The following is a 26,389-nucleotide window of genomic DNA, read 5'->3' as shown; positions in this document are numbered from 1 at the left end:
GCAGCCTCGCGCTCTGCTGAACATTTCCTGGTCACACTCCATGAATTAGCATGGAGCAGATGACTGACGTGGGGCCAGGAAAGCAATCCTGACAGTATTCAGTTTACTTGGCATCGTTGACATGTTGCTCTGTGTTACTCATGGGAGATGCAATGCTTCAAAGTGATGGGCTTAGCTTCTCTGGAAGTCTGGCTGAAGTATTTTTGCAATTTAAATTGTTAAGCTGTGGAGGGTGGCAAGAAGGAGGAAAGTGGTAACCATTTAGGGTGTTTTTGTTTGAGAACTGACAAGTTTTAGGGCTTTATGTATAAGGGAACATTAATTTTTGTTATTATGAGTCTTCATGTGGCTATGTTTGAGAACAGGAGCTGAGATAGCAGTGTTAGAAGATGTTTTTGGGACATCAGGCAGATTTTCCCCAAAGTAAGATGCTTACAGGACCACAAGCTGAAAGAATTCAATACAAGAAAGCATTAGTAGCATACCCTTCACTAAAAATATTCTTATATTGTCTAGGGTATAATTTTAAGGAGTAAATATTTTTGCTCTGAAATAAATAATAAAGGAGACAATCTGAGTGTGGAGGTAGGTGTACTAGTTTTTTATTTGAAAAGCTGAATGCGTAACATTTAGGTTTGAATCGTTACACAAAAGTCATTAGAGTACCCTGAAATCCCATGCCATCATCACAGGTGTTTGCATAATTTTTATTGATTGCTTCGTTTATTGTTTAGAGATTAGGGAGGGTAAAAATGACAGCCAGCAACTGGGTGGACTCCCTTGGTCTGCCATTTCGACCTTTTGGCACCACTCGGCTGATCAGTGGAAGTCAGGTTTGCTGAGCCCTGAAGCATAGCTTACAGCTAGGATGCAGTCAGTTGTAAGAGCAGAATGGGGAACAAAAAGGTGAGAGAGAAATGACTGGACAGGGAACAGTCGGGTTTTTTTTCGAGTAAAAAGTCATGTGGTGGCATGGTTGAGCAAGAACTAGTCGGGAAAAAAGGGACAATAAACCTCAGCATGCTGATTAACCACACAGTATTTCAGCAACACAAATGTCTTTGAAGATCTCAATCATAATAGCCTGCTTGAGCTGCCCTTATTCATTTTTCAGTCTAACACAGTCCTTATTCCTGCTGTTCACTCTCCAAGGAGATGTTTCCCAGTGCTCTGGTTGCTGTTACACTTTTGCTCTGAGCTCTTCTCCTATCCCCTTGAAATGTAGTCAGTTCTCATAAGCTGAACACATGAACTCTGCCATGGGAGGATGACATTTGAAGCCTGAGAAATGGTACTTCTGTTTAGTATGGAATATACTTCTTTTTTTTTTTTTTTCCTCCATACAATTGTATGGCAGTGGTGACTGATGGTTTTAATTTTTTGTTTGGTTTTATTTTGGTCACATATCGAAACCTGAATTGGCTTTGAAAGAACTGATGTCTGTCTGATTCTTCCCTGACTCATTGCTCTTCAGTGAATTATTTCCACTTCTCAGGGGTTTAAAACTTCAGCCTTGTCTCTGATCTCAAACAACTTCCGGAATAGTTGCATCTACTCCAAAATTGCCAACACTTGCGAACTTGATCAGGTTATTTTTTCTGCTATCGACTTTGTCTTAAAATATTTAATGCCTTATGGCAGATTTTTGCCCAATTCTACCTGATACAATCTTTCATTCCAGTAAGTAGTCTTCGCTTATCCTCTTTTCCCCTCTCATTTTGTTTACGGACTTGGTTTATGGAGATTTGCTATAAACAATATTTCTCTAGTTTATGTAAATTGTATCAAACCTCTCAAATTAATATATGCAGTATATTTCTGTGGCATACTATCCTGTTATAAAAGGAAAGTAAGACAGTTTGACAGAATTTCTTCTTCAGAGAGTGGCTATGACCTAACAACTTTCATCTTCTGTGTACAATAAATATCTCATGAAGTGTAATTCTGTTAGTTTAGAGAACAAGAAAGTTGTGTTCTTTATTTTGAGCAGCATTTGTGATCTGTTTCACTTTTTATTTTGAGGGATTTTGTGTTGAAAAATTAATGAAAAAACTTGAAGTTAACACTTAGAAGTTCTCCTTCCTTTGAAGAAAGAGCTCCCCTTTAAAGGAATGTGCCAAAATTATATCCTACATTTTAGTAAGATTAACATTGTTCTTTCTCCAAGTTTAATTTAATTGTAGTACTAGCTTTAAACAAAACATAGACTTAACTTAGTACTAGCTTTAAACAAAACATAGACTTAATCTTCATAAAAAGATTATTGTTGACATCATAGCTTTCTATGACACATTTTACTTACAGATATGAAATGCACTGTGCTCTATAGAGAAAATTTGGGTGCTATGTTTTGTTATGGCTCTTTTTTTAGTACTTTTATGCAGAATAAAAATGAATGGATTGAGTGTCAAACATGATACAGTATTTAGTCTTGACAACTTCATATGAGAAAGGTAATAGTGAAAGAGTTGATATAAGCTATCACTATATGCAGTGATAGTAAAATAAGTTATTTTGACTGGTGTTGCTAATTCCTAGTTATCCTAGTAGGTTACTGCAGAATGGATTTGACACATCAAAAGGGTGCTCATTTTGATGCTGATTCAGAGGCCTCCATTGCATTCATCTAAGTTATGTACTTATTTGTCAGCTTCAGTTTGCTGTAAGGAATATGCATGCTTTTCATATGGGCAAATGTATAGTCTTTTATATCTAAAAAGACATTCTGCATTCTCTCTCTACCTACTTTGGGTAAAGATTTATTTGTAATGGTGAAACTTTAAAAACAAGCAACCAACAAACAGAAAACCAACAAAACACAAACAATTTGAGAAGTCCCATGTTGTTTAGGAGCTAATTATTGCTAGTTGTAATGGTATTTTGAGGCTTTTAAAAAATACTCTGTTTTGCAGTTTTGGTTATTTTAATAAAAAATAAAATGCTCCCTTGAAACACAATAAGCTTCCAGTAAACACAAAAAGCTCCCAATAAAATGGAATGTCATGTCCACTGATGCTCACAGAGGGATCTGCTGTACAGCTCTATCTCAGTGCAGGCTGAAACATCCAGTGCTTGTTTGGAAAATCTCATCAACTGAGATTCAGTGTCTCAGGCAGCATCTCTTTCTCAGCAGGGACATGTGTTTTTCCTGTGTTATGAGTATTTCTTGTGAGTGATGAGCAAAATATGACACTGCTTAGCTATAATTAAGGAAGGTGCTTTTGTAAATAAAAATTCAAGCTATGACGATTTGTTGTTCTACATCTGGAAATACTTGATTCAGGTGGTAGTTGAGTTAGGGGCTGTCCTGCATGCCTACAAGCAGTTTAGCTGCACATTTAAATAAGGGATAGCAGTTTTATTCCCATTACTGATCAAATATTTTGGTGGAGCGTAATGCAAACACAACATGTCTAATCCTTTCCTTACAATGAACATTAGGCCACATCCTAAACCACTCATGTAAAGAAGTCTTTCTCAGGCCATTATTCCAGAGCTGAATAAGCCCTGGTGGGCTGATTCAAGAGGAATGATACTTAAGTGTGCTTTTTGAAAAAGACTTCAGGCAACTATACCCCTCATTGTATACAACCACTGACAGTGGGGTTACATGGGATTAGTATGCAGCTGACTTTTTGTCTGCTTTTCTGTATTTCGTTTTAGTACCAAATTCCAGAGAGACTTATTAGCTGTTAAAATGCAGTGCATATTTATGTTTTAATTAGGACAGGTTTTTGTGTAAAGATTGAAATTATGACATGTTTATGTCCCACTTTTTGAAAGCAGTTGGAAAGTGTGTGTTCTCGGAAGGACAGTGCACTGTGTGATCACAGTCTTTCAGATTGTAGTTACTTTCTGTTTGCTTCCCTTTTGTCTGCTTTCCAGAGACTAAGGTCCCTGCTCTCAGTGCATGCCCTCACTTTATAAATCAATTTTCTTCTTTTTGGAGAAGTTGTCATTAAGCTATAGATCAGGAATATATATATATAATATAATATAAAATATATGTAAAGCATATATATTATATATTTTATATATATAATTATATATATAATATAATGTAATATATATAATATATAACAGGAAACTGATGATGGTAAAACCAAATAAAAATCCTAAGAGAAAGTAAAATTAAATAGGAAAATAAATAGCTGTGGGCAGCTGTATTTACCGGTTTTAAAAGTAGGACAACATAAAGTACTTAAGCCTCAAACCAAAAGAGTGGAGTAACTTAAAAGTCTTGAAAGCTGTCTCTTTTTTTTTTTTTTCCTGAGCTTTTTCAGTGATCCAAATTTTTCTATATCTGTTTATTTAAAAACATTTTTATTTACTGTATTATTTACAATCAGCTTTTCAAATGTAGAGAAAATTCAATTTAGTGAAATGCAATTCAACATCCCATTGCAAGTTGCGTCACTATGGAAGAGAGCATCCTTCACGACCACATGTTCAACTTAGATACAGCCTACAGCATTGACTGCTGAGGACGGATTTGGTCAACCCTCTGCTTAAACTTGTTAAATGGTGTTTGAATTGGTTTTGCCTTCTCTTTTGATCAAAAGCTGTGGTTTAAGCATGGAATCTTATCATCATTGTCACAAAATACTTGTGCTTAGTTCAGTTTTTTGTATGAAAAAATACACAGATGTTTTAATAACATGATTCTTATTTCTTTATTCGTTATTTTTACAGAGACCTAAGATTTAATAGGATTAAAGAAATCCAGCCTGGAGAGTTTAGACGGCTTAAAAACCTGAACACACTGTAAGTTGTTTTTCAACCCTAAGGCCCTTCTCCCCTTTTGATTTAATATGATTATTTTGATAATGTGCCAAATTTGCTCACTTATCACAGGTAAGTAGTTTTACAAATTTCATCTGTATTACTTACAGAGCTGATGGAAGTAGGGTTTAGGGCCAAAGTATTTGAAAGCAAAACCAGGTACATGTATATTAAAATAAAAAATGAAATTATTTGCATCCTAATATTTTATTAACATACTTTAATTGGAGGTATGAAAAATATAGACTTTTACTACATATTTTTTTTTCCAAATTTTGCTAACTTTGGAATATTGCGTAATAAATTATGGAGTTACAACAAAGCTGTTCTGAGGCTCAGATGTGCAAATGTGTTGTGGTTGCAATATGCAATACATTTGACAAATTCAAATGTTTTAAACTTTCATATTCTTATGTGTTCGTCAGAACTGACAGAAGTTGAAAGGTTTTGTTCCTGCTCAGCTGCCTTTTATCGAGGTCTTTGTTATCATTTATGAATGAAAGACCATGTTTTCTGAAAGACTTTTTACAAACCGTATTCTAGTTTTAACTTAGTATCTCTTTCGTCATTCTTTCAAACATCACTTTTAAAACAAATGCATGCATGTTTCTCTTCTCTAATATACAAAGAGGTATGAAGAGGAATTAAGATGGACTTTGCAAATTTGACTGTTCCCTAGAACACAAGTAGTGTGTGAACCGAAATACAATAGTGATATCTGTGAGCTTTGGATCACCATTATCTATTTATCCTGCAAGCACATAACGATAAATGTACTGAGACTTCTCATACTCTATATTCACACAGAAGAAATGGTAGGACTTTCCCTCCAAAGTATATTGTCCAAATCTGTGCTACTGAGACATTTTTACTAGCTTTCCCTACTTCAGCCACCTTTGATCATACCTCTGTTTGTAATTGATACCCAGTTTTGAATTATTCTGTTAGCTATCCAGCCTCAAGTTTTAACTGTCCAAATCACTCAGATGAGATCCACAAGCCCCAATACAGACAGGTTTTATTAAGTTTGAATTCCCTTTTCTTCGTAAAACCAGTGCATGACAGATGAGTGCAAATCTGTGCATATAGATGGTTGTGTTCCTGTGTGATGTAAAGGGCCCAGTACACAGAATATTGCTAAGAAACATCTAAGAAATGCACCTGCTATTTATTTAATGCACCTGCTAATACAAATCTTTGTTAATATAATTTTTATCAACTTCAAAGCAATTTATAAACTTGAGACCAAGGGTTTTTTTTTCCTTTCATCTTCATTTCAGATACCTACAAAAAGCCACATTATTTCAGCTTTTAGATTTTTTGCTTTTGTTATTGTCTGATTTTTTCAGCATTTTCTCCTGCAAGGTAGTGAGTGAGCATCTGTGAAAGCATGTCACTTTTTTCCTTCTAACAGTTACTGTTAGGGAGGAAAGCATTTTGTTTTGGATATTTTTAAGTTTTCTTTTTACTGCTACCATACTTTTATTACTCTTAATTTTATTACTATTAATACTATTACATTTTTCCACCCTACTGTTTCTATATGTTAAAATAAATGTCTGTTTATTTCTTTCTATAGACTTCTAAACAACAATCAAATAAAAAGAATACCTAGCGGGGCATTTGAAGACCTTGAAAATCTGAAATATCTGTAAGTTAAATCAATGTCACTTTTTGCATCATGTGGAAAGTGTTTTAATCTGAGATTGTACTTTAATCTGACTCACTGTATCAGGAGATAAACCACTTTGAAAATCTGTGAAACTGATGTATGGTGTAGAGGCAAGTACAAATCTTTGTTCTTGTAAGTGGGTGCTTTCAGATTTCTAATAAGCCTGTGATATCTGTAGGCAGTAGATCTACTAGCTGCTGTTTACTAGGACTTTCTAATTGCACTTTACTGTGTACAACTTGAAAGAGCATTTAAAAAGGAAGATGTTGAAGGTTTAGGAAGTCACCTCTTTAACGGTTCACTGAAACCTTCATACAGGTACTTAAGTTTGTGTTTTGAAAAGTGGTTTAATAGCAGCTAGTCCTAGATTTGTATCTGCAGAAGCATGTAGATTACGTATTTAACTACTCCTAAATTGTTCACTGAATGCAGTGTAAGTTTGCAAGATAAAAATTAAGTCAAACACAAAATAGAAAATTACCTTCATGATTTGCCATAAGTTCTATGTCTTCAGGTACCCTGTTGTCCTGGGTTCAGCCTCTATATTTTAAGATTAACTCCTCCCATTTTTAGCAGACATATTGGGTGTATTAAGTAACTAAATAAACAAAAGGCATTAAAAATTTATCTGTATAAAAGATTAAAGCTGAATAGTAAGTTGTGATAGAGTCTTAGCTGTAGTCTCTGGAGTGCACTGTATATAATGTCACATAGAAAAGTTTCAGTCTGTTCTCTTGGAGTATTGATCAGTGCTTGAATGCTGTACAGATAGAAAGGGTCACTTTGAGATTTCATTGTTTTGGAAAGAATTCAGAAGCTGAATTTCCCACCTACTTTTCAAGAATGCAGCCTGATTCACTGTAAGGAAGTGGGAGGAGGTAAAAAAAAATCACATAAATCTGTGCAGACACATCACCTCCTTTTCCATGCTGTTTGATTACATTTCGTGGTCTCATTTTTTTATGTGCATTGTTTTTCAGTAATAACATTTTTTAATCTATGTACAATAGGATGAAAAAGAATATTGATCAGACTCTGCAATGAATTATTAAAGTCCACAATGCTTGTATTTGTTACAAGATGTGTTTCTATGGTGGATCTTGTATCAGAGTACATGAGATCTACTAATTCAGGATGGCTAAACTTCTTTGTATAGTCAGCAACTATGCAAAAATGCCACTTGTTTCTTGTTCGCTCTTTGTTTTCATGTGCTTGCTTTTGCATAGCTGTAGTAAACCCGAGATAAAATTCAGCTATACACTCAATAAAATAGTGAAAAGAGATAACTGAACTATGATTTATTTTCATGTACATGTAGTAATGTTTACATCTATATTGTGAAGATCTTTCCCTTTTCCTCTTGTTCCCTGAAAAATTTTGTTATAAAGTTCAATGTGATAGTGTATTTAACTGCAGAGAGCTCTTTAAAGCCATCCCCTGTTTTGTTAATATAAGCTGTAAGATCTTCTTGCTATTTCAGTGGCTGTGAGATAAATGTTTAGCTTTAAACTGTACAGCTTAAAGTTATAAAAATGCTGGTACACAACAGATAATCAGTACAGAAGGCTTAAATGTACCAAATAAATTCAGTTCAGTTGTGAAGATTTCTGCTGGGCAAGTACATGCTAACTGTATTCTATGGAACAAAGGGAATTTCCAGACAGGATCAACAAATGTAGAAGTTAGGGGAGAGAGATTGCACAAAAGTTAGAAACGTTGTTCAGAATTTAATATTATAAAGCCAGATTATTTGGAATAATTGAGGTTTTGTATAGCCTGATCCTGTATGGATATCTGTGGGTGCCTAATTTTATTGTTGTGTTTCATAAAATGAGATAATTGGTCCATAACTTTACTTGTGTTCTTACAAGAACTCAAGTGCTAGCTTGCAGATGGTTCTGAAAATGTATGATTCACTGAGTAATATTAGAAACCTGTAATTTCTCAGTGGCTTTGATTTAAGAAAAGATAAGTATATATAAGTATAAAATGTATAGCTATTAGCAAATATTAATACATGTATATAAAATATCTGTAATATATAAAATATGGTACATATGACAGATAAAATATTCATAACTATATGTTATATAATTTTATATAAAATATTTAAGTATAAACCATAATACAGTATATTTATTTTAAAAAAAGCTAGCATCTGAGAGAGACATGTCGAGGCCCCTTCCTGTATCTCTGTTGAAGATCAGGTTTTGTGCTTTCAAACAAAACTTTTTCTTGTGTCAAAGAAGCCCTAGAATTTTCAAATGTTTATTTGTACTATTTCTTTGTTGAAATTGAGCTGAGAATTTTGAGATGTATATGCTTCCAGAATTGTCTGTCTGAAGAAGAGAGTAATGATATTTTCTCTTTTTTCTGTGCATTACAAATATTAAACATTGTACAAGTTGGTCTTTACATTATAAAAAATATGCATGTATGATTTTTGAAGCTTATGTTTTAAGGAAAATTTGTTACCATGTTCTTTATGTAATCTGTCTTTGAATTCGTACACTAAAAGTTGTAAAAAAAGAAATGTAATTATTCTTTTTTTGCTATGAAACTAGAGAATACTTTTTTTCTGCCTTTCTTCCTGTCTATTTCATATACCTTAATGGTGGCAATATGGTCCCTTAGTAAGGATCAAAAAGGTTTTAGCAACTTGGACTCTATCCATAATATAGTTTCCTTCTGAACTTCAGTGATTCCATATGATTTTTGGATCTTATGTTCCCCCTTCTGCAAAGTACACTGTAAGCACTCCTTCTAAATTAAACTTTAAAAGTTGTCTTCATCTGAGCAAAATAATTGGTAACATGTTTGTAATTTGTTGCTCCTGATACAAGATGCGTATGTGTACATGATGTGTATGGTACACTGAAAATATTTGATTTTCTGTGAGTTATTAATTTTACTGGCTTAGGGATGGTAGTACAGAGTGATAAAGAAAATTATCTCAACCTTATAATACAGATTCTGGCAGATTTGTGAAAACTTAGTAGGATGATTGTTCCTGATCCTGAAAGTCAACAGTTTTTTCTCCAAAAGATAAGATAATTGGGAATTATCATACTACTGTTTTAACATGTAGGATACTAGAAGATTTGGAATCGGCATTGAAAAAAAAGGTTAAGTAAAAAAAAAAAATAATAAATTCAGGGAGGAGATGCAAAAAAAAATACAAAATAAAGATGAGTGATTAAAAAAGTTTTTCCAGATAAATAGAAGGTACTTAGTCTTTACAGAACAGTAAACTAGAAGCTAGTGTGAAGACAGTGGAGGAAATAAAAACAAAGAATGAAAGTAACTTTGTCAACAGTATTGATACATGTTCACTTAGTAAGAAATGGAGAGTTGAGGAATCAGACACGACAACATTGCGATAATAATAAGATAAATGGAAATTAAGACTGTATGAAGTGTATCGGTTCTGGAAATACTTAAAGAGAACATGCAAGTTTTGTTTTATCTCTGGTGAATGAAGTAAGAGTGATAGAAGACAGGTTATAGATTTGCAAAAGTACACAACTGCTGATCGCAAAATGGGATTAGGTCACGTTTCCTTCTGTGCCTTCTGCTGCTGTTGCTGTCCAGGTTATCTAACTTTGTCCTTTGAATGCCTCCAATGACTCCAAATCTCATTTCTTTGCAATTTGTGTTGCTAATTCCACCATCTCCTTTATGTTTCTCCATAAATCTCTCTTTCCTATATTTATTTGTCAGGTTTAACTCTGCAATGCCTGATATTGCTATTACTTTTTACCTTTTCTCCCCTCCAAACAATATATCTGAATTTTACTTTCCTTAAATCACATGACTTCTAATATGGTCCATTAAAAAATTATAAATATGCTTATTGTGGAGCTAGCAAACTTTTAAATTAAAACTACTATTTTCTAGTTTTCTTATAACTGGTTATCTATTTGTTTGTTCATTTCCCAAGTGTGCCCAGTACCTCTGGCCTCTATCAGCCTTGCTTGCATTCCTGAAAAAATGCTAATTTTTTAAACTCTTTGAAAACAGTTAGTAGCAAATGCCAGAAACTAACTTAGTGTTTTATCAGAATATATCTATCCCTTGTCATCTTAATCCACTGTTTGTTCATTGTTTGTAAAATTGTAATGATTCACTTCTTTGAGAGTTTGTAATTAAATTAATTGATAAATTACTTTTTCCCTAATTATAATCTAAATCTGTTTTCTGCTAATGTACCTGGGATGAATTTTGAGAACGTTTTTGTTGAGCATTTTTGCAGTATTTAAAAAATTATACTTGTTAGGCACAGTAGCATGTCAGACATAAATAATTTTTGTGAGTGCTGCTTATTTGTGTTTTGTATTCTGACATCTCTCTCTTCATTAGACAGATATTTATATATGTTTCTTTATAAATGAAAGCCTGGTTAACACATCGGTCATAGGGCACATTTTTTTTTTAGACTTTGGGTTGCTGGGGTTTCTCTGTGAAAGGGTGACATGATGGACTGAGGTCTTGACAGTTCTGCAGCTGAGCATTTTCTAATGAGAATAAAAAAAGTTGTAGTTTAAAGCTGAATCCCAAATAAAGTCTCACTACAGTGGCTTGGTAAGAGCTCCATAAGGGGACACAGAAGGCTGCTACTCCCTTTCCTGCTGTATGGTGGTAAAAGTCTGACAAGCTTATGAAGTCATTATCCGAGTCTTCCTCTAAGCCACCTTTGTTTTTCTCTCTGCCTTACTTTGTCTGCAGAAAGTAAGTAAAAGTTACATGAGTGATTCTGGTAAAACATTTTCTAAAAAGGTTGGATTAAATAATTTGTTTTTTTTGAGAAAACTATTCAAATGGCCTCAAGAGATACTTAACTGAAGTTGGTTTTTAAGACCATCTTAGCCTGTTCTGGTTCATTGGTCTGATCAGAAATTTAGTACTCAGAGAAATAAAAGGAATTTCCACACTGCCAAGTGGAGTGTATTAATAAAGGTAAACAACACTTTGCTGTTCAGTCCTTAAAATTTTCTAAAGAATGTGGAGAAATGGTACATTTTAAAATTCTCATAGAAAAAAAAATTATTCCTTATTATTCTGTTATTGGGGGACCTCTGCTTTTTATTCAGATGCATATCTGTGTTAAGTATATTAATATGCTGGAATCTCAGCAAGCAGTGCATTGAGTAACTAAATTTAGACTCAAGGGAAGGATACTACTCCATATTGTCCCCCAGAGTTGCCATGAGTTGAACATTAGATACCTACAACTTTTTTCCTTGTTAGGGCCTATTGTGAAACGTTGCCTGTTGTCAAGTGAGTATAGAAACTGCCACCAACTCCAGCAGAGCCAGTATTTTATCTGTTGCATCAAAAGAAGTTTGCAATATTTCCAGTAAGTTACTGAAAAATGTAATAATAGAAAAGCCCAAACCACTACTAATAAAATGCCTGCTAATCAAGTTGTGGTCCAAAGTCTCTTCATCCCTTTTCATAGAAATCCATGCCTTATTAACTGAGTTTCAAATGATTTGTCAAGTAATTGTGAGAAAGTTCTTAACTGCAAGCCTGTTCCTAATCTAACAAAAAAAAAGAGTGACTGACACTGAACCGCAAACTGTTCTCATTTGCTGCCTCCATGAAGAAACTACCATCATCAGCTAAACTATGGGATTTTTCTCCAACACCCTCTCACTAAACCTTGCTGTTGAAAGCATGATGAATGTGAGCACATACACTGATCCATCGGGATTTATCTAAATTCTGTAGAAGAGGTATGGAAATGTGTGCATACTGGTACTCTGCATATGTTCATTCTGTTTATATTATAGAGTATCATTGGGGACCTAATGTCCATCTTCTACACAGTGATAAAATAAATATACAATGCTGTTTTGTGGATGTGATACCAATATTCTAACTTGGTTTATTTTTATATTTTTGGGGTTTTTTTTAATATTCAAAATGTGACACAGGCGAAGTTACAGAATTCTCACTGTTTGTTCTCCAAGTCCAATAAAAAGGCATTCCATCATAATTTGACTATCTGTACTAGTATCCAGCTGAGCTATTTTAAGGAAAACAAGAGATCAATGGCATTCCCAGTTTCTTCTGGTAAAGGCACTTCTGATACAATTTTGTCCCATTGAGCTGAATTTATTTTGACTTTTTGGCAAGCCCATCAAGAAACTGAAGGGCAAAGAAACAGTAAGTAGTAACAGTGAGCACTGGGAAGCCCAAAATCATCTGGGTGACAACCTCAGGGCCTACAAGACCCCAGCTTTTTGTCTTTCCTTACAAATTTGAGATGAAATCTCAAGGACCAAGTATTTTCATGTGTATGTGTCTAGTTTTTGTTTTGTATTTTTTTTCCTAATGTGTAGTTGAAAAGCTGTCTTCATGTGTCAACTTAATTCTTCTTTTCCATCTTCATGTAGCTCTTGTTTGTGTACTAATATTACTGATTATTTCTTGTTTCAGCTATTTGTACAAGAATGAAATCCAGTCAATTGACAGGCAAGCATTTAAAGGACTTGCCTCTCTAGAACAACTGTAAGTGCCTTTTCTCTTCTGTGCTGTCATCTCCATGGTTCCCTTTCAGAAGAAAAGTGCACGCCTTGATCCGTACATCCTGCCTGCATGCTCTGCATGTCTGCACTCCCTGGGTTGTTAGGCAGAGAGCCACATAATCATTTGCATGTGAAAAAACACAATTGGTCTGTGTGTCAAATTCCTCATTTCTATGTTTGTCTTTTATTTGTGATTTGAATTCCCAGTGTCTGTATACATTGATACATAGCTTTGATAAAGAAGTAGCTTTATTGTGGAAAATGTTGAAAACTAATGTATATTGCTTAGAGAGAGATTGCAGTTCCTTTGAGTGCAGCAGTTACTTTGGTTTATGCAGCATAACTGAGTTCAATTAGTCTCTTGAAGTTTAAGCCAGATCTGTTGCATTTTAATACAAGAAGAAATTTCTTAAATTAAAAATATTATTGATGTGTTAATTATTGCCATATGCAGATGTTTAAAAAGACAGTTCATTGTTTGTAATATGGATGTTTCAGTAACGTCTTCTAGAAAGATTGATCAAAATCATACTCCTTTTCTTGTATAATGATGAAGAATAGTTTCTGTTGATAAACAGTGAAAGATGCACTACTTATCTTGACAAAACCTGATTGTATTGATTCCATTAAGTTTAACTGTATTTTGGTTTATAATCAGAAAGCCTCACTATACATTCATTCTGGTAATGTTTAGAAAAACAGAAAGAGCTATAAATGCATAGCTATTTCACAGTTTGACTGCCAAATGACAGTACTAGACCAGTGAGTTTTGTTGCATATAAATTTGTGGCTGAATATCTTCTACAACCGATGTAAATTTTGATACTTATGACGGTTAGCAGTGTATTATAAATTTTCTATGACACATACCAGTTTCCTAGTTACTATAAACCTATAGTGGATATTAGTGGACACTGTATCTGAAATAAAATCACGCTTCGGATGCACACAAAACCATACAAGCTCCTTTTAGAGAGCAATAGATTTCTTTTGAAGGGAGAGCTTCTACATAAGTCAATAGTGATAGCTATAAAACATATATATGTATTTTGTTTTCTTAATGCCTTCCTCTTCTTCCTATTCTAGAAATGATTACTGTGGCATATTGACAGCAACTAGTAGGGCTTAATTGCATGCTAATAGCAATTCTTACTTTCTGTGTAGAATTTTAAGTATTGAGGTCCATTTATTGAATTACTAGTGATTCCAAAATAATGTTCTTCCCCAAACGTTGCAAGTGGCAACGTTTGTCCTTTTTTCTTTTTCTCTATTTCATGTTGATCTACATTACAACTGAAAAAACATAAATCATTTTTGAATATTAATGCCTTCTGAATGCACTTTTCTGCTTCATTGCTGTTAAGTCTCTCTGCCTGCGGTGATACTACACTGTATCAGATTAAACTCAGAGACGTCAACATTATTCTGTATGAAATCAAGTTTTAAAGAGAGTTTGAGTCTCAGCTTTGACTGTAAAGTAAGGAAACAGAGCCTGGCATAGTCACTTCCCAGTGTCTGACCTTGTGTCCTGGCATCAGTTGCTGCAAACAATGGCTCTAGGCTGTATAGCTGCCGAGGATGTTACTGCCCTGCTGGGTGAACATGCGAAAGATCATTTCTTGTCCTGGGCAGATCTTAAAAAAAAGGCTTGCCAGGTGGGAAAATGGGAGCACAGGAAGCCAGTGGCAAACCTGGAAATAAATTTAGTGTAAGGTATTCATTGAGATTTGAAGTTTATGAGAAACTATCGTTTATGCATCTGTAACATAAAAATAGGTTCTGACTCTAAAGGATCTGTTTTATCATAATAACTTTGGAGAAAGACTGTTCACAGGGCAAAGTTAGTCTTTGTGAACAAGTTAACCAAATCCTCTAACTTCAGTTTGGGACTGAATCAACTACTCCGTTGATGTTTCTGCATTTGAGGCTTCTGTGGCTTCAAGTTGCCAAACACATTTTGCTGGATGTGTTGACTCAGCCAAATGCTCTTTTCAGTGCTCAGCAGAGTTCTCAGAAGTAGATGCTGTGGTCCACATCTCAGGGAAAGACTTGATTCATACTAATTTCTTATACTCCAGTGAAGCAGAATGAAAGCAGAATAGTTGCTTTTTGAAAAAACAAAACAACTGAACAGCAAAGCAATCACTTTCCTGTTTGCTTTGTTTTGGCTTAGTGGTTTGTTGTTGTTGTGGTTTTGTTTGGTTAGGGTTTTTTGTTTGTTGTTGGTTTTTATTTAAGAGAAACTGTAAATATAATTTGATTTAGGAGGCCTGTTGCATGTATAAGAGAAGCCCCAGTATTTACAGTGGCTAGCAGGATCCTTCTTAAACCTCCACAGCAGAATTTTTAGCTGCTGATGTAGTATAAATAACTTTTTATTCAGAAATTTCTGCCAAGGGAATAAGATCTTTGAATCAGGTCTTGAAACTTGCTCGTGCTAGAGTAAATTCTGAAAAAAAACTTGGCAATTTTAGATGCTTGAACACATTGAGCTATACATATTTTGTCACCTAACTCTTCAGTCATGGCAGGGCATGAAAGCAGAAAGTCGGCTGATGAAAAGTAGCCACTTAGTACCAGTTTAGGCACTGCTAAATGTGCAAGACATATGTTTGGGCCTGGCAAATGCAACACAAAGCTGCAGTACTCTTGCATTTTTTTGGAGCAGCAGCTGAAAGGCAGCCAGGCCACTGAAAGGCAATGAAAGCTGCCTCTATATGCCTGTGCTTAGACAACTGAATCCCACCTGAAATGTCATAAGTACCTGGCTTGGGAGGTCATGAGTTTGCTGGATCCCAAGATCAAGCTCTAAGTGCAGTCTATTTCCAGATGTGCGTATGTTCTGTTTCTTCCAAATATCTACTATATTTTTTGAAATCTCAGCTTAAGAGCTGGATGTACCAGGGACAAAAAGTGTTCTCTGCAGTCCTTAACTAGTGGAATCCCCAATAATAATGGAATTACTTAAATGTTAACTAATCTTAGTTATTAGGCATTTTCTGTTAACTTTCATGTTATCATGATAATTTTGCTCTTCAAAAACTTACTAGAGTTATATAGCTGTGTACACATGTACACAAACTAATGTAATTATGTACTACATAACTAGAGTTATGTAGTTGTGTACACGTGTACATATTCTCGGGGGAATTAGTAGATTAGGTTATTTTACATATAGTGATGAAGCTTGTTCTATTCATTTCATTTCCCACAATCCAATTTTCAGTGGCTTTGAAATGTTGCTAAGAATTTTTTTAGATATTATATTGCAAAGTGTTCTGGATTTTTGCATAACTCTGTATAGCAGTTATGCACATTTAACACAGTAGTGCCTGATGAAAATCCCATTGCTGCTAAAAACATCCATGGTAGGGAATGAAAGAGAGTTAAGTAATAAACAAACGAACAAACTCAAAAAGTATGAAAGGGGCCTTGAGAAGCGCATCTGCATTATTCTAAAATAAGAGCAGCTAGACACAACAAATTTAGATGACTGGAATCAGACCTTTATCTAGTCGTATTTTTAAAAGTCTTTAAAGAGAGGATTCCATAATCTCCTTAAGAATCCGGTTACAATATTTCATATTGCTACTGTAAAATCTTATTTAAATCTCTTTCCTTGTGGTTTAAGCCTGTTACTTCTTGTCATACCCCTGGACAGGGAAAACTGTGATAAATGTGGGAACAATATGTTTGTTATTCTCTTCGAATAATCAAAATGTCAAACGTGCTATTTAAATATTCAGAACATAGATGATACTCAACTAATGGATTTTAAGTACTTCCTCAGAGATGTGGAGATACTATTAGAAATGAACAATTGGCATATATGATAAAAATAATCCTCTATAGAAATACGATGCTACAGAAGATCTAATTGTAAATTTAGTGCTATGAAAAATGCCAGTGGGACTGAATTTTATTGTCAATGTTCATCCTCCGAGATTAATAACAACAAAGAGAAAATCTGCTTATTTGACCAATGCTTTATCTTCCTCTAGGTGTGTTTAGTTTGGACTTTTTTTCATTTAACTATTACATTTCCTTGTGTTTCATCCATGATTGTGAATTCAGAATTAAAAAAAAGGAAGACACGGGTATTTAAAATCACTCTTACATGATTTTCTCTATGTTTCCATTATAAAAGTGTTTTTAATATCAAATTCAATACATCTTCCTGCTATTAAGAGCATTTTATACTCTGAACTTAAAAGATATCTATAGACATGTCACTGTGATATTATTTCCTGAATATGATTTCTTTAAAGTGAATTTCCAGTCCAAAAAAATTCTCTATTAATTAAAGTATTAAAAATCCTTTAAAAAGAAATTAATGTGAAACATAGAAGAAAAAAATTTAAGTGATAAACCTAAGTGATAAAAAGTGATTAAAATGTAGGTCATAAGGCCAAGGATTTTAACTTCTTTTTATTGTAGACTTACAAAGCAATCTGGTTTCTGCATCTTTTTTAGAATTTTTTAGGATTGTACTTGTGGCTAATTACTTTGTCCACACAAGTACACCTTGTTCTGTTCATGTATTACCTGGCAAGTTGCTCAGGACTTTTTTCAGGTCCTAACGTAAAAAGACCTGCAAAATGCAACTATGTTGTTGTATGAAGCAGTTGAGAGTGTTTTTCAGTTGGACTTTATGATTTGATTTTTTTTGAGTTACGTTAGGCAGCATGAAATCTGATGACGTAAAGGTGTTACAATATACTTCAGTGCCTGAATTATTGTAGTTGTATCTGTGACAATATGAAGTCATAAACAAGGCAAGTTTTTTAACAGAAGTATTGTTTTAATTACACTGATTCATTTGCTTGGAAAAACAAGATGAGTTTTCAAGCAAATACGTTCTTCAAATTCTGTTAATTATAGTAACCTGGAATACTAAACAGCAATCAGCTGTTGCTTTAACGATGTAAACATCACTAAAACTATCCAAGAGAGGCGTCCTTTCTTTTTCTTTCTTTGCTAATGTCACCTCTGATCCTTGCAATTGAAAAGGACGTGTACCTCAATGTGCCTGTTTTTACCAACTTTATTTAATGGAATCATAGAATGGTTTGGATTGGAAAGGACCTTGAAGATCGTATAGTTCCAGGTCCCCAGCCATGGGCCAGGACACCTTCCACTAGACCAGGTTGCTCAAAGCCCTGTCCAGCCTGGCCTTGAACGCTGCCAAGGATGGAGCAGCCAGAACTTCTTTGGGCAGCCTGTGCTAGTGTCTAATTTGTTGTTCCTGTAAGAGGTATTATTTGTACCCACAAATCTTTCCTTGTCAATGACAAAGAGGTACAAGAGACTAATTCATTGGGAAGATAAGGAGATACTTTTGCAAGGTGCTCATGAATCATAAAAATGCAAGTAGAATTAGCAAAGTTAAAATGGAAAAAAAATCCCTGTTGTCTGCACCAGAAGTAATGTATGTAATTTTCTCCAAAATCAAAGTAACAAACTCTATAGTTGTGCCTTTTTTTTCCTCTTCACCCTCTTTCATTTTACCTTGCCTTGTCCCCTCCCAAATGCTGCTGATGGTGGGGAGGTGGGCGAGCAGAGCTCTGGCTCCCAATAAGCTGTGCCCGCCTCATGGCCAGTCCCTGCTCACAGGGCAGATATCAGTCCTGTCATGGTAGTTCTTTGTCAGAGCTGGACCTGACTGAAGTCTCAGCTCTCTGCTGGCAACTCAATTGAACCTTGCAGGAAGTATGTGCCTTTGAGATGTCTATCTTTTTAATTTGGATGTAATTGGCCTGTATTTTCAAAAGGGAGATGAAGACTGGCAGGCATAGCATGATTATGCACTTCTTGTTTCCTTGTGCAAACAGGGTCATGCTCTATGCTCACTACAATATGTGGTCATGCGTTGCACTGGCAGTAAGCAGACTTGACACTCTGATGTGCCTGATCACATCCGTGCTGATTTATTGGCTTTTCTGCGGTTCCCCATTCATTGCTCCCTGGCATCATTTGCTGGCTCACGCTCGGGCTGTGCTGCTGCTGGCGGGGGCTCTGGAAGACTGCCAGGCACGTGCCTGACTTCCGAGCTGCACGCGCCTTCCAGGGCTTGCTGCAACGGCTCTCTGCTGTAATTGCTGCTTGTTCCCGCTTTCCTCTCTCTGCAGCAACCATTCAGCTCAGGTCAGGGAACAGAGCACGTGCGACGTTTCAGCACAAGGAAGTTCCCATGTGCTTTTACTTTTCATGCTGAAGGATTGGTTTTTCAAGAGATTTTGGGGTCTGAGATTTTCTCTTTGATTTTAAATTGTGGGATTATTTTCAGTTATTCCTATATGTGCACATTCTCCTGATGTTCCTGAGTTTGTCAGAGGTCACATAGCAACCTTTGGTAGGTTTGGATACATTTGGCTATATAATCAGGATCTAAAGTCTATAAATCATTTTCACAGTTCCTTGTGCAAGTCACATCAATTACTTCTTGTTTTCTCTTGTTTTCTTCTTGTTTTCTGCAAGTTTATAGAGTACCTCCACAACATAAACTGAAAGACTGGAAACATCCTGCCTCTGCAGTCCATTTTCACAGCAGTTACAAATTGATAATCTGATTAATTCTCTTGTTATGGTAGACTTTTTTCTGTTGTTGTACAGGGTTAATAGATGTGTAATATTTGTTGCTGTGTAATATTCATAGCTTACATTAGCATCAACAGAGTATCAAGCAACACAGCTGTGGTAGTTAATTGTATGCCAGTTGCTGGGAAGCTCTTTGTCTGAAAGCAACTCAATCAAACTTGGGCTTATATTATGAATTTGCTTGGCTTTTGAGAGCATTCATAGCTTTAAATAGCAGTGTTCATGGACTAAAGCAGGTTACTTAGTATCTTTTGAAATTTTCACTCAATGTGATAGCAGTGAAAACAGTTGCCCACTGAAAATGTGATTCTGTTGGAAGCTAAATATTTTCTAAACAACCTGCAATATCTTCCTGTAAAATAGAATAATTATTTTTTCTATATGTATTCAAGTATGCATACTAAAAAAAGTTGATTTGGCAAAAAAGTTCGAAGTTGTATCTCTAAAGTAATGTGTTTTTTAAAAAAATCTTTTGCACATACATGTACAGACACACACACACTATATAGTAGTATGCAAACCCTTCTTGTTTGTCATGTCTTGTATTTCTCAGATTCAAGTAGAGGATTCAGACAATAGAAGAAAGTTAAGCTGCTACATGACTATTACCATTTACATGTGTAAACAGTGTGGAAACTATAGCAAATGCTTTATAATATTTCAGCTCCATTAAGAAAACTGTTTCAGTGTTTTTCCTTTTGTTTAACATATTTTCAGGTATCTGCACTTTAATCAAATAGAAACGTTGGAACCCGAATCCTTTACCCATCTTCCAAAACTTGAAAGGCTGTAAGTTTGTTTTTCTTGGGGTATGATTCAGAAATCAGCTTACTTCTTTGTTTGAATTAAATTAAATGTTTGAAACTGGAAATGATTTTTTTTTTTTCATTCGCATAGATTATTTTTAGTGTAAATTTTTTACCGTTACTACTACACAGTCTTTGCCAAGAAAGACACTTAGGTCAGGCTGACCTTAAAGGCATACAGAAGTGAATATTGCTTGTGGTATATTTTCTATTGCAAAATGATTTCACAAAGAGCTGTGATCAATGTTTCACCTAAAATAAATGTTAGTAATGAAAAAGTAGAAGATTTATAGTATGACTTTTCTTTCTTTTATTTTTTCTTCTTTGAGTTTCTCATTTGAATGCTTATGAACTCCCTTCCTTTTGGTTACTTTGTCTTTTTATGGCCTCTTTTTCCCCAAATGGACACATCAAATACACATTGGAGGCCACTTAAAAAATAGCAGCCAATGAATTGCTGAAAAATTTTCAAAAAGATTTTTTTTTTTTATTTTGTAAAACTACTTTCTTTAATAAAACTTTCAGAAGAATGTAAATGAAGTGAGTGCATCTCAAAATCTGAATTATTACATGCATACTTTTGTGCTTTTTAACAGATTTTTGCATAACAACAGAATAGCTCATTTGATTCCTGGAACATTTAGTCAATTAGGATCTATGAAGAGACTGTAAGTAAACTGAATTATTATTAACTAAAGAAAGATTAAATAATATAATTACACCATATCTCATCTTGCAATATTTATATTCCTTGCAAATGTCTTTTCATTGTGCAATTGTTTTAAATATTAAATAGTTTTTCCTAAGCTCTGCTCAAGTTGTTTTACATACGTGGGTTAAGACCATTGGTTCATATCCTGCATTCTCTAGTGACTGAGAAAATCCTTTTGTTTCCTGTCTTGGAATTACTTCTACTGATACAGTCTTGTTTTGTAGACGAACTAACATATATAGATCCTTCTTTAAATTTTTTTAATTGGTTGGGGTTTTTTTGTTTTTTGGCTTTTTTCTCCCTTTCTCTTGTCTAATTCTCATTGGATGATCCTTCTATTATGTCTTTCAATATTTGATTATTTTGGTATTTTCTTTTTTAATTGCTATACTTGTCCATATCTGATGATAAAAACATAGTTATGAAATGGTGCTCGATGCTTAAAGAAGAATATAAATGTTACTTTCAAAAGCAACTCCAGAAGCCGTTTCTTCTTGGGCTGATGCCAACCTTATGAAGTTTAACCACACCAAGTGCAAGGTCCTACACCTGGGTCGGAGCAATCCCAGGCACAGCTACAGGTTGGGCAGAGAAGAGATTCAGAGCAGCCCTGCGGAGAAGGACTTGGAGGTGTTGGTCAATGAGAAAATGAACATGAGCCAACTTCAGTGTGTGCTTGCAGCCCAGAAGGCCAACCGTATCCTGGGCTGCATCAAGAGAAGGGTGACCATCAGGTCGAAGAAGGTGATCGTGCCCCTCTACTCTGCTCTCATGAGACCTCACTTGGAGTATTGTGTGCAGTTCTGGTGTCCTCAACATAAAAAAGCTCATGGAATTGTTGGAGCAAGTCCAGAGGAGGGGCACAAGGATGATCAGGGGACTGGAGCACCTCCCATATGAAGATAGGCTGAGAAAGTTGGGGCTGTTCAGCCTGGAGAAGAGAAGGCTGCGTGGAGACCTCATAACATCTGAAGAGGTCTTATAAGGATGCTGGGGATGGACTATTCATCAGGGACTGTAGTGATAGGACAAGGGGTAACGGGTTCAAACTTAAACAGGGGAAGTTTAGATTGGATATAAGGAAGAAGTTCTTTACTGTAAGGGTGGTGAGGCACTGGAATGGGTTGCCCAAGGAAGTTGTGAATGTTCCATCCCTGGCGGTTTTCAAGGCCAGGTTGGACGAAGCCTTGGGTGGCATGGTTTAGTGTGAGGTGTTCCTGCCCATGGCAGGGGTGTTGGAAATAGACCTGATCTTAAGGTCCTTTCCAACCCTAACTATTCTATGATTATACGATTCTTGAAGTGCTGTTAACTTGGAAAATAAGCAGCTTCTTAGTCCCTCAAGAAAACATTTGAAAACTTGAACTCAGCAGAAGTACCGTAGTAAGGTGAACTCAGCAGAAGTACCATAGTAAGGTAACCTTCAGAGAGTTTTCTATCTCACACTTTGGATTTCCACTGAAATAGGATAAACATTCCTTAAATTATCCAAGACTTCTGTTTTGAGAAAGTCAGTCATGCATTCATACCCTGCTTTCTGGGAAGACTGCTGATGGCATGCTGTGCAGCAAGATGTAGCACTCTACTAGGAAAAGAGATTGCAAGGGATGTAACCAGAAGGTGGTTCTGCTGATGTAGGACATTTTTCTAATGCTCTAGGACCATACCTTTAACTGTGGCTAAAGGCAGAATGAAGTATATTTTGATGAGGTATGTGTCTTCCAGTCGTAGCTGCTTCACTCATGCCTCTTTCAATTCTTGTGGGGTTCAAATGAACAGAAACAGATGCTTCTTCATATAATTTCTAGGTAAAAGTGAATTTCAGTAGTGATTATTAGTGGAAGAGAGCACTGGGCTAGACTGACCTCATATCTTCTGACCTAAGACAGCTCACTCTTAAAGGTCACATCATGATTTTTTCTAGATTTAAATTCTACCAGTAACATCTCATATAATGAGAGACATTTGTATGATAACTTTTAAGATATTTCTGCTTGTTCTTGCCTGTTTTTCATAGAAAGACAGGGAAGAAATAATATTTGGGCATTTGTAAAAGCGGTTAATAAAATATTAAAAGACAAAATGATAAAAAAGCTTGCTACCCTCAAAGATACACCAAACTGAGGTTGTTTTGCTTTACAATATTATTTCCAGTTTGTATATAGATGCACTTAATGGTATAGATTTCTGTACTTAATGGGTTTAACCCCCCACGTTTATATGGGGCCCCTTCAGCCAGAAGGTGCAGTTCTCCAAGTAGTAAAGGGGCCCTTCACTACTGGAAAGAAAGTCAGCAGAATTTATGGGTTCCTGTTATGTGCAATATGCAGGTGTTCTTATGAAGTTACTGGCCCACTGAATTCAACATGAGCTTAATACTTAAATAAAAGTGTGAGTCTTTGTCTCAGTTGCCTTATGATCAAAATGAGAAGTTGTAAAAATGTCAGGTTAGCAGTGAAGATAATACAGTAATAAGTGTTGAACAGAAAGTAATGTGAGGAGATTGGTATAAGTTCCTTACTTAAGCAAAGTTTGTATAACATCTAAATAAACCCTGATTTATTCACTGAATGTTTGGGTTAAAAAAGAAAAGTTGTCTAGATGGTTGCTAGGTTGAGCACAGTCCTACTCATGCAGTACAAATAACATGGATTTTTATAATAAACACTACCAGAATGCATATAAGCGTCTGTTACCTGTATTCTATATTGTCCATTGTATCCACATATAAAGTCTGTTTAATCCTGATTAAGCATATAAATATTTTAAGTTAAAACTGCATATAAAGGAACAATTTTGATCCTAGCAGAATAGTCTAACGGTTGCTAACAAGTGGTGTGGCTGCTTTGTGTTTTGTGCAGGCGTTTGGATTCAAATGCTCTTCACTGTGACTGTGAAATCCTGTGGCTGGCAGAGCTGTTGAAGACGTATGCAGAGTCGGGTAATGCTCAAGCAGCAGCTACCTGTGAGTATCCACGAAGAATCCAGGGAAGATCAGTGGCCACAATTACGCCAGAAGAACTTAACTGTGGTGGGTTTGCCCCTTCCTAATGGCTTCTTTAACGTGCTAAATGTACCTAATCTGTATTTTTGTTTGCTTATTATTCTGTTCTGTTTGATAACACTGATCAATATTGGTTATTTCCAGAAATCTCCCTTTCCTCTTTCTCTGTTTTTGTCTGCTTCCGACTGACTGATTGCTTCTATGCCTATCTTTAATGAAATAAATATAGCCATTTGTCCTTGAGGAACTAAATGTGATTATCTGGAAATACTTTATTTTTGTTTTTATATTTCAGTTTTGATCATAAAAGGATCAACAGCTAGGGTCTTTGGTGTTACATTAATGTTGTTTAGCATTCTTTCTTCTGTACACAGGAAAGAGAAGAAAGAAACTGCACAGAATTGCTTTTGATTTCACAGATCTTATTGTTAAAACTCTTGTTGATATTGGAATCAGGCTTTCTTTTTTTCTCAGCTATACTTATAAGGAATGCCCTGCACTCTCAGTGGATTAGTGGATAAGCACTTTTATTTAAATCCTTTTGTTCATCTATATTCCTTCAGCTTGAGGGTATAAAGGCATGACCCCATGGGCACCCTGGGTCTCAGCCCCACATCTCTTCTGTTCCAAAATCAAAATGCAGATTTCTTACCAAGCTGTGGGCATTTGTCTGCCCAGCCATGTGATGAGGCCAAAATAGAAAATAAATAAATCGTCCTTTTGGTTATGTGTTGGAGATAACTCTGATGATGAGAATTATGACCATAAGCATCTACAAGGTTCTTGAAAAATATAGCAAAAAGGGGATTTAGTGCAAGGATAAGTCTATGGCATCCTACCAGCTCTTTGCATATCTAAGGAGCCTGAATATGGAAAATGCAGGAAACAAGCTGGACAAATTATTCTGTAGGAGGCAGGTTACGCTCTGATACTTATCTAAAGGAAGTTATTTTAAATGGCACTTGTGCTTGTTGTTTTAAAGTTTTTCCTTCATAAGCAAATTGAGCCTCTGTTCAAATAAATAAAACAGCTACTTTAGAACCTGATACAAATTTGCACAATGCATTTCCAGTCTGCTTAAAGGTCTTAAGGAATAATGGAGAAGGTCAGAAAGCCCACAGTCACTTTTGCATAAGGAAAAGTCCATTTAATCCTGATTAAGAAATAAATATTTTAAGTTAAAACATTTATGACATATATTTTTCTATAAGGTGTATGAGAAATTTTTTATTTACTGTTCCTTAGTAGTTTAAAACAAGTGAGAGTTCCTTACAAGTTTTATTGTTGATACAGAGAGGCCAAGAATTACATCAGAGCCTCAGGATGTGGATGTTACCTCAGGGAATACAGTGTATTTCACTTGCAGAGCTGAAGGCAATCCTAAACCAGAAATTATCTGGCTTCGAAACAAGTAAGTTTAAAAGAGGAAGAGAGAAACCTGATTTAAGTGTGTTTGTCTGGGTGTTTGTACATTTCTGGGTGCATGTCCACACACATTATGTGCTTATATATGGAATAGTTACAGCGGAAACACACTATAATTGAAAGTTGTAGATGAAGTAATAATGGCCCATGTCTGTTTTATTAAATAATTTTAAACACTTAAGAGCTGATAACTTTAAAAAATATTCATTTATGACTATAATACTATTGGTAAGAATTTCAGCTGTAGTTATATCTACAAAGTTGCTCACATGCTTAAAACTAATGATTTATGTGTAAGTACCAGACAATCCAATATGGATGTGTTGCACATGCAGTTTGTAGGTTAGTTATTGTTTGCATACATTTTGAGGCAAAGTAAAAGCTGTTTTTAAAAGAACTTAAAAAAAAGAACTTAAAAGTTCTTTTAAGAACTTTTTTTTAAGTTTAAAAGAGCTGAATAAGTTAGGTTTCAGAGAAAGTCTTCCTTGAGCCCCAGCTCCTCAGAGGCAGCTTTCCTCTGAGGTGTCTCTCTATTCCAGAACAGAGATAGATATATCAATTCCCAGGCTCCCCAGACTGATACATGGAGGGCAGACAGGTACTTATATCATAGGACTATAGGTTAATTCAGGTTGGAGGGCATCTAAGGAGGTCTCTGCAGCCTTCTCAAAGCAGGATCATACCAGGTTGCTTTGTTCAGTTGGAGCTTAAGGGATGGACGTAGCACAAGTTCTCTGGGCAACTTGCTCTATTGCTTCTTCTAACTGCTTAGGGAATTGAGGGAAGAGCCTATGAAGGACCTGTGTCTTTTAGCAGTCCAAGGGCCAGCCTGCTGCAGAGTGGCTGCTCAAGCTCTGCCTT

The 26,389-nt window shown here is 35.4% G+C and overlaps 1 protein-coding gene across 1 annotated transcript in view; it reads left to right on the top strand.

The window, feature by feature from the left end:
• The window catches only part of PXDN (peroxidasin), a gene marked incomplete at both ends in the record, with an annotated part of 88,521 nt that overhangs the window by 26,245 nt on the left and 35,887 nt on the right, over nucleotides 1-26,389 (top strand). The window contains 7 exons of the mRNA XM_080617054.1: nucleotides 4,693-4,764; nucleotides 6,362-6,433; nucleotides 12,896-12,967; nucleotides 20,299-20,370; nucleotides 20,984-21,055; nucleotides 23,961-24,130; nucleotides 25,397-25,514. Coding sequence (XP_080473180.1) covers nucleotides 4,693-4,764; nucleotides 6,362-6,433; nucleotides 12,896-12,967; nucleotides 20,299-20,370; nucleotides 20,984-21,055; nucleotides 23,961-24,130; nucleotides 25,397-25,514 — 648 coding nt within the window. The remainder of the gene's footprint in view (nucleotides 1-4,692; nucleotides 4,765-6,361; nucleotides 6,434-12,895; nucleotides 12,968-20,298; nucleotides 20,371-20,983; nucleotides 21,056-23,960; nucleotides 24,131-25,396; nucleotides 25,515-26,389) is intronic.

The sequence above is a fragment of the Psittacula echo genome (genome assembly GCF_963264785.1).
Source record: "Psittacula echo genome assembly, chromosome: 4".
Lineage (NCBI taxonomy): Eukaryota > Metazoa > Chordata > Aves > Psittaciformes > Psittacidae > Psittacula > Psittacula echo.
Note: the sequence above shows the minus strand (reverse complement) of the source record. Positions and strands in the feature narration are given on the sequence as shown.